The sequence below is a fragment of the Cibotium barometz genome, chromosome 1 (assembly GCF_041138505.1).
Source record: "Cibotium barometz isolate CiBa-2024 chromosome 1, ASM4113850v1, whole genome shotgun sequence".
Taxonomy (NCBI): domain Eukaryota; kingdom Viridiplantae; phylum Streptophyta; class Polypodiopsida; order Cyatheales; family Cibotiaceae; genus Cibotium; species Cibotium barometz.
Window position 1 is genome coordinate 29,794,009 of NC_141046.1, and position 9,196 is coordinate 29,803,204.

The window sequence follows — 9,196 nt, forward strand, 5'->3', positions numbered from 1 at the left end:
ATGTGCATCCCAAATAACCCACAAGTATATGTAAGTTGAAGAAGGTCTTGTATGGATTGAAGCAAGCACCACATGCTTGGAAAGACAAGATAAGAAGATATCTCATCAGCATTGGTTTTTATGTGGGAACATCATATTCATCACTATATGCAAAGAAGGCAACACATGGTATTGTGGTGATTGTCATCTATTTAGATGACTTGATTGTGAGATAGGTGATTCAAGCAAAGATATTGCTTATGTGAAAGCTTCATTATGTGGCAGATTTGACATGAAATACTTGGGACAATTGAGATACTTTCTTGGCATTGAAGTGGTGAAAACAAAGAAAGGCATTTGGTTGGTGCAAAGGCAATATGCATTGAATATGCTAGAAAAGTATGGCATGACAGGTTGGAAGCCAATGAGCACACCATTTGGAGAAAAATGTGAAGCTAAGCTGATTATGGTGAAGAGATTAAGGATGTGACAATGTATAGAAAGATGATTGGTAGTTTGATATACATGACTATCATGAGACCGTATTTATGTTATGCGGTTGGGCTTGTGAGTCAGTTTATGCAAAGCTTAAGGAAACCATATTTGGATGCAATGAGAAGAATCTTGAGATATGTGAAAGCTACAACACATTATGGACTCTTTTATGAGTAGGGTAAAGCTATGAATGTTCATGGATATACAGACGTAGATTAGGCAGGTAGTTCTTATGACAAAGCAATGTGATGGGAAAGTTGTCATACATTGTGACAAACAACAGGAGCAACATACAGTTGGCAAAAAATCTAGTCTATCATGCGAGGACCAAACACATAGAGGTCTACTATCATTTCATCAGGGAGAAAGTGTTGGATGGACATATAGAGTTGACATATGTGAAGACTAAAGAGAAGGTTACAAATATCTTTACCAAACCATTGGGTGAAGAGAAGTTTGATTACTTTAGAGACAAGCTTGGAGTACATGAGATGGATATGGTGAGCATGAGGGGGAGTGTTGAGAATACAAGCTCGTCAAGATCTAGTGGATAGTGGTAGCCTGTGGACACCAATCTAGCAAAGTGTGTGTGGACAATAATGGTCGCGTCCAGCTGGCCAAGTGTGTGGACATGAGCTTTAGGTTATTTCAGTGTGACCTTAGGAAAATGTGCTATGTTTTGGGGAGCGCAATGAAGGAAAGCTATGGTGCTTCTCTTTTCAATAGTTGAAAGGCTTACCAAGGTGGCTCCTCTTATTTCAGTAAAGAAGACTTATATGGCTGCCAATATAGCCAAATTATTTCTTAACAAAATTTCCCACACACCAACGCCATGGTCTCCCTCATAGGTTAGTCAATGACTCCACGGTCCCTCATAAAATAGTCAGCGACTCCACGGTCTCCCTCATAGGCTAGTCAGTGACTCCACGGTCCCTCATAGGATAGTCAGCGACTCCATGGTCTCCCTCGTAGAATAGTCAGCAGCAACAAGGACTCTAAATTCAAATCTAGGTTTTGGACTACTCTATTTGAATATCTAGGAACTCATTTAGATGTGAGTTAGCTTATCTCACCCTGAGTTAGATGGACATAACCTAAAGGGTAAATCAAGTAATCAAACATATGCTTAGAGCCTATTTAGCTAGAAACCCCGTAGATGGTGGTGGATGACTCACCTCCATTTGGTTGAAGATGCTTACAATGCTTCTTTCCATAAGAGCTTGGGTATATCTCATGTCAAGTCTTTGTATGGACAAGAATGTATTACACCATTTTCATGGTCCAACCCATTGATCATAGTTGAGGCTACCAACCGAATGTTGGATGAGATTAAAATTAAGATGAAACTCGTAGGTTAGAAACTAAAAGTAGCTCAAGACTGTCAGAAAAGCTATGCTGATTAAAGAACAACATCAGTCAAATCCTTTGAAGAAGGAGATATGGTATTCCTTAGAGTTCAATCTAAAAGAAGTTCTCTGGCCTTAGAAAAAATTTTAGAAGCTAGCAAATAGATATTGTGGACCATATGCCATAATCAAGAAACTTTGAGAGCAAGCTTACAAGCTTATTTTGCCTCCTCATCTCCAAATCCATAAGAGATCCATAATGTGTTTCATGGTTGGCAATCTATTGGAGAAGTATGTTACAAATGAAGCTCATATTTTAGATGACAAGCTTATAGAATTAATGGGCCAAACAGAATTTTCCACCGAACCAAAGAAAATATTGGATATTCAAGAAAATCCCCTAAGGAATGGACTTATTTGTGAAGCTCTAATTATTCAGTGGAACTTTTAGCTAACGGAAGAAGCTACTTGTTGGGAGAGATTTGTTAAAACCTTCCTTCCTTTTTAAGAGTTGATTTATTTTAATCGGGGAGCCTATAATGTGACCCTTACCCTTCCTAATTTTTTGGTAGTATACACTCTAAGTGATGTGAGTTAAGTATGTAATGCAAATCTTTGTTAGTAGGAAAATTGGTCAAGGATAAAAATGAGAAATTAACTTATTTTTGTATGACCTAGGTTCATTCGAGAGTAATTGAACCTTGAGGGCCTAACTTCATCACTCAGTGGTCATAGTAGGGCCTAACTTCATCACTTGGTAGTCATAGCAGCAAGGCTTGTTCTTATGTAAATTCATTTGGTCAGTGTGTAAATTAGTAAGTGGAGGACTGAGTAAAAATCCAAAACTCCTCGTGTGCTAAAGTTTAAGATTGAAACCTTTGTGGAGACTTTTATGAGATCTAGCTTGGTGGGTGTGTTTAGTTAATTTCTAGAAACTATTAAGTTAAACTATTAAGGTCATTAATAGGGGCTAAATCTTAAATACAAATGGAATGTTGGAGTTATTTTGCAGCTATGAAAGTCATATGCATGGCTGATATGTGTGATAATTACAAATAGCCCGTGTAAATACTTCATCACTAGAGATTATCTTGTTTGTCTAGGTACCCCCTCCATGACCTTAGTGAATAACCAAAATTTATTCATGAAAGTAATGTGGTGACAAACGAGTGACAAACCTTGGGGAAATTAAAAAAGAAAAATGGAAACCATAGTGCTAAGGTTTTGACTTTATAATTGAATGATATAAAATTATTAATTGATCAAGGGTAAATTAAAATTAGCATCTAGCATTTTCTTCTTAATTTCGATACAAAAATTAGCACCTTCTTGTTGCTACTGATTTCTAGACCTTGCTGCAATCCTATGAAAGCCCCTTATTCTCATTACCTTCCCCATAGTATAGGTGATTAAGGGAGTAGCCTTGCCTTACCCTTGTTCTCTCTTTTGAAGGCCCCAAAGCCCCCATAAATTAGCGCAAACTACATCCATACTTCCCCCTACTACTATGAATTACTCAAACACTTGAATTACCTCAAGACTTATCCATTGGTTTTCCCATATACTAGGCTAACATTTCCCTACTATAGAGCCCCTCAATTGTGTGATTAGAAGGCCCCCAATCAGCCCCAAAACTTTGTCAAAAAACAAAGATTTCCCTCTTCTCTAATCTTACCCAAATCTTGTTTTGTGCCTCCAAATTATCAAAATTGAGAGCAAGGATGGAGCAAAGATTTCTTCATTAGGGACTAATTAAAGGTTTTCAAGCTTCTTAGTGATCAATTGGGGCTATGGGTACCCATCATCATCATCATCTTATCAACACAAGAAGGCAATCTTCATCTATATCTCTATTTTCTCTCAAGGTATATTGGTTATCCATATCTTCAAGCTTGTTGGTGATCAATTAGGGCTAGGGATAGCCATCATCATCATTTTATCAATACAAGAAGGCATTCTTCATCTATATTTCTATTTTCTCTCAAGGTATATTGGCTATGGACAGCCATCATCATCATCTTATCAACACAAGAAGGCAATCTTCATCTATATCTCTATTTTCTCTCAAGGTATATTCTTATCCATCTCTCTTGATCTTGGTTAGTTCTTTTTGTGGTTTAATTTGAAATTAAATTAAGTGTTTCCCGTTGTTGATTCAAGATAGTACTTCCTTCATATGTTTCATATCAAGCCTTAATTTAAATAGTGGAAATGAATTTATGCATCCATCTCAAGTGGTTGGAAAGCATGTTATGCAAGCAAGGTTCTACGATTTATACACAATAAGGCATGGAGGTTTAATCACTATGATTCTCCCTTTTCCTGATTGCAATATGTAAATGTGAGAGATGTGAAAGGCAGTGTAGGAGCTAAGCTATGTTAAAATTAGGTTCTAAAAAGTGATTAAAGGTTGTTATACTCTAATTAGATTTGCTTTTTCATCCAACTCAAGCTTGATTCAATGGGTAATCTCTTGATCCAAGCTATGGTTATGTATTTCTTAAATTTATTAGGCTTATATGTTTGTTTATTAGCGCTCTAATCTATCTATCAAGAAAGATGATCATTCTTTGATTAATCTAATGCTTGTCCTTCAAGATCATTGGGAAAATGTGCTTGGAAAAATGTGCTATGTTTTGGGGAGTGAAATGAAAGAAAGCTATGATGCTTCTCTTTTCAGTAGTTGAAAGGCTTACCAAGGTGGCTCGTCTTATTTCAGTAAAGAAGTATGTAACCCAGGAATAGTGTCTACAAGTTCCATACTCCTGGGTTAGGTAAGCCATTAAGATACACTTGTAGACACTTGTTTGTACGTCTAGAACCATAAAATAAGAGTAGTTCATCTTTTTTCTAGCAAACTCAAAAGAAGTACGTAAAGTTTCACTTAAGACTAGTTGAGTAACCATGCCCACAAATAAGCTAGTTTAGCCTACTTAAAGAATTATGAACTAGGCTTAGAGTTAATAAGATTGATGAAGTGCTTGGATTTGTATTTAATTTTTTCTAGCAAACTCAAAAGTAAGTAAACTTTCACTCCAGAAAAATAATTAACCACAAGTTAATATGATTTATATCTGTGTATATGTACATAAATGTACACACACATGGAGTTGTGATTATCATTACATCACGTTGATGATGCAATTGTCACTCATAGAAGGTCTATTGTGAACCTCATAAGCGTGTCTTACAGCATTGGCTGTCTCAATTCCTTGTACTGGACCTGCAGCTGCTCCGTCGGTTCATGAAATTTACTATTAAGAAGCATGTAGATTTCCTGTTTCTATTACACACTAGTCATTGATTTCATGAGAAAGGTGCACTGACTCTTGTCTTCCCCTTTTATGTAACTCCCGCAGCATTATTCCACACCTTCAATTCGAATACAAAGAATACCATGTCCCATAACATAAACAAACCGTGCCTCTATGTCCAAAAAATCAGAATGCTTAAAAAATCCTATGTGATTCAGGTCAGATTTTACACGATTTAGTATACAACATGAGACCTAGCCCTTGCAAAAGCAAATAAATTGTTGAGATGCGAGGAATCGAAACTGCATTGTGATCTCACAAGTGTAGCTTTGACCACCACTGTTATTGCACAGCCTTAGCATACGACATCAGCATATGCTTCACTCTGAGCCATAAAAGCTGGCAGGCCCAGGCTCTAAGCTAATAATGCTTTTTTTGCCAGCCCCAAGCATCTGTTGCAAACTCTCAACATGTATTTGACACATTCCACCAGCTACTAAAATCAGTAAGGATGCCAACTTTCTACTATACAACCAGAATCAGAACCAAGAGACTGCTACACAAGCTTTGCATCGGCAGAGGTGGAATGGGTAAAAATCCTTTCACCTGGAGAGAGAAGTCAGTGTCATGATACAGAGTGTCGCCTTCTTCGCGGAGTGGGTTGCTTTGATGCTGTCAAATGACCCGTCCCAACTGAGCTTCCAGAGCTCCCGGTTGACCCTGGTGTCCTGCTCACAGATTGGTTCACAGAGGACCATAGCTTGCTCAAGATTTTCTTTGGTTGGAAGAAGAGGCGCCTCGGCTTCGAATGCTTTACCACTTGCCTGTGCATTGACCTTCTTGTCCTCTCTGCTTCTGCAATGTTTTTCTTCATGATGTCCAAGTCACCCTTCAATGCAGTGCAGTCATTCTGCACTGCCTCCCAATCCTCCTCTGGCGTGAGTGTGGATCGCATTCTCTCATGCTGGCTTTCCTGCCGAGGTAAGAGAGCCTTGATGTTGCTTGGAAGATCATTCATCAGGAATCCCCCCATCATAGCAGTCCTCACCTGCTCAAAGAACAAAACCTGGACAACCACCCGTAATGGCAGGCGCTCATTTTGTGCTGCATGCATGCATGCATCCATGGATAGCTTCTTACAATCCATGAGCCTGCAAATTCTCTTCCTTTCTGTCTTTGTAAGCCCTGGATGTTCCTGCCACACAAGCAGTCCCAAGAATACACAGACCTTTAAATACCACCATTTCAAGCCTTCTCAAGAACTTGTGTGAAACACAGTTGCAACAATGTCAACTAACCTTCAGGTAGACGTCAATGGCCCTGTAGAGGCTATCATGCATGGGCCGAGCAAAGTCGGGAATCAGCTCGGCAAGTGCAACAAATTTTGACAGTGTCAAGTTCGAGTCCCGGGCTATCTCTGCCAGATATCCGTCTATAAGCTTTGAAACCCTCAACTTCGCACTATGGGTAGCAGAGGTAGATCTTCGGCTCTCGACAAACTCTAAATGTTCAGCCGATCGAGTTCTGCGCTTTTCATATGGCTGCTGTGTCCTGCTGGGACTCAATGCAGGGCTCTGGTCCTGCATCATGAAATGCTCTAGAATGCATTGCACCAAATCTACATCATACAACGAATCATTAGCATAGGAGAGGGAAGGGATCAGGAGATCATTCAGAGATGCCTCCTCTAACTGCAAGCCTATCCTTCTTGCAAGCTCCATTTTCGAAGAAGATGCAGCCCCCAGTATAGTTGCCGCCTTGAGTAGTTTCAGCAAAAAACTACAAGAGGATGAGCCCCTTTCAGAGGGCAAGAGACTAACGATCGTCTCCAACAGAAGCCTGTGCTTTGATGCCGTCTCCACGTAATCATCACCATAGCCTGCACCTCCTCCACGAACCGTTTCCACCAAATTCTGATCTTTGGACACCCCAGGCAGCCATCTGTATGCATAGACTCTAAGAGCTTCCCCAATCAGCTCGGTACTCATCCTTCCTTTAGATTTAATGGCCAGCATAACTCTCCAGTAAAGATCAATATCCAACTCACAAATGTCTTCCACCCACCAGTCTTTAGGAACAGTTTGATTCCGCCCACTCTGGATGCCATTCCATGGAGGACTTACATGGTCAGAAATCGGCTGTTTGTTAGATGGAGAGGTTCTGGTATGGGTGAATGACCACTCCACCTTGATAGGATCTACTGACGTTTTGGAAGCAATCGAATCAATGCATCTGCTAACCATCTTTAGGTCCTCCGCCCACGGAAGTAGTACCTTAGTAGATTGCAGACTGATGATTGAATCCTTCCAACTCCGAAACACACTTGAGTTCAAAAACACCTCTAGCTTGAACCCAAGATTTCCTTTCTCCATTGCCTCTGTCATCTCCAAATACTCGGCTGCACACCGAACTGCCATGACATTGAAGGCATTGAGAGTGATGACGATGCCATAGCAAAATTTGGCACAAAGCTCAAAAGCCTCTGCACCGCCAGGGATGTCTTGGATATTTATCTCATCAGTAATGCTTCCACTGTTTTTGACAACCAAGCTTTGAAGACGGCCACACTTGGACAACAGAGGATACTGCAAGTAGGCATACCAAATCATACGTCCATTCAACCCCACAAATAGGTCCGCACAATCTATCTCACAAAGTTCTAAAAGCATGCAGACCATGCATTTGCACACATGGTTAAGATCCTCGTGATACTTTGACTACACAAGCCCCAAATTTACACATGATTAAGATTCGTTTTACACTGGACATGCCAAACTCAGAGCCATCTATCTACCTAGAACATACTGAACTCAAGGAACGCCTAGCACAGCACCTGAAAATAACTCTTTCAAGGATCTAGTTTGACACAGTCAGAGACACTTCTCACCCTCAGAGTGTACTAGACAAAATTCCGACACTTTGAGGCGCGTGGAACATTTGAGAGTTCCCAAAGAACACATGGTGTACTTGAGAAAATTCTATGAGCAGATAGACATATCAAAATACACAAGACATTATCTAGTCGGGAAATGGTGATGCTGTACAGGCTCATACCTTATGTAGATGATACCTTATCCCTTCTACCACGAACACCACATCAGTCGTGAGTTCGTTGGCGACAGTCCTGCAGAAAACCCAAGTGAGACTTTCAGTGGACTGATGCAAATAAGGACAGTTCATGACTATTGGTATATGGTAACACATACGTGACATTCCCATCGCTTCGAAAGATGTCTGGTTTGAATCCTAGTTTCATGTACTTCATTCTTATTGATGCTGTGGCTGCATTAACAATCTTGTACTGCACAAGGGTGTAGGAGGCTCTGTGGAGAGAGCTCAGCCTGAGGCTAGAAGGCAGCCTTCACAACAAGCTTTGAGCTTTTTGGGGGCAACTCCCTGTAGTATGGGAGGGAGGCAATCCATAACTCTCAGATAAGCTTTAAAGTACAACCTTACTTAATGAGCTACAGCAAGGGGCATGTTTATCCTGCCTGCAAACCTTCAAAAGCTTTTAGCAAGGCCTCTGTTTTTGATAGTGTGCTGTGAATGGTTCTACACCACAAGCAAGGCCACCAAACAAAAAGGCTTTCTGTCTTTGTGACAAAAAAAAGGACCCTCCAGCGAAACAAGGGAGATTCAAGGGGACAAGGTTTTGGTAGAAGATTATGCTTATTAGCCCCAAGGTGCGACAGTTGGCTGCTTTGCTGAATTGGAGAAAGGAGGGAGGGCCAATGAAGGCGTGGCACGATTCAAGTGGGCAGAGAGAGAGAGAGAGAGGGTTTGGGATCAAAGCATCAGCAAAGGGGTAGGGTCACACGCGTGGGCTCAGATGGGGCTTCAAGCTTTCATGTCGAATCACCCAAAATAAAAAAACCACTGCAGAAGAAGGTGGCCCATCACTGGGCGTCTAGGTAGAGAGAGAGCGACAGAGAGAAAGAGAGAGAAGCTGGTCAGAGATGAGGGCGAACCGTGAATGCAGAGAAAAAGGTGTTAAAACCGCACATCAATGGATAACAAAAAGCTTTCCAGTGCCAATCTTTACACCTTCTTCTTCTTCTTCAGAAAAGGAGTTCAGCTGGCGTGGCTGCTGTAGGGTTGCTGTGCCGTCACGCCCGCTCGCCC

The 9,196-nt window shown here is 40.8% G+C and overlaps 1 protein-coding gene across 1 annotated transcript; it reads right to left on the reverse strand.

Annotated features, from left to right (window-relative positions):
• Nucleotides 1–5,160: 5,160 nt before the first annotated feature.
• Nucleotides 5,161–8,899, reverse strand: LOC147641847 (BTB/POZ domain-containing protein At1g67900-like). The gene is made up of 4 exons (XM_086800278.1): nt 8,281–8,899; nt 8,129–8,198; nt 6,373–7,659; nt 5,161–6,269 (listed from the first exon to the last, which is right to left on the reverse strand). The coding sequence occupies exons 1-4, from the start codon at nt 8,337–8,339 to the stop codon at nt 5,700–5,702; spliced, it is 1,986 nt and encodes a 661-aa protein (XP_086656404.1). The 5' UTR covers nt 8,340–8,899; the 3' UTR covers nt 5,161–5,699.
• Nucleotides 8,900–9,196: the final 297 nt, after the last annotated feature.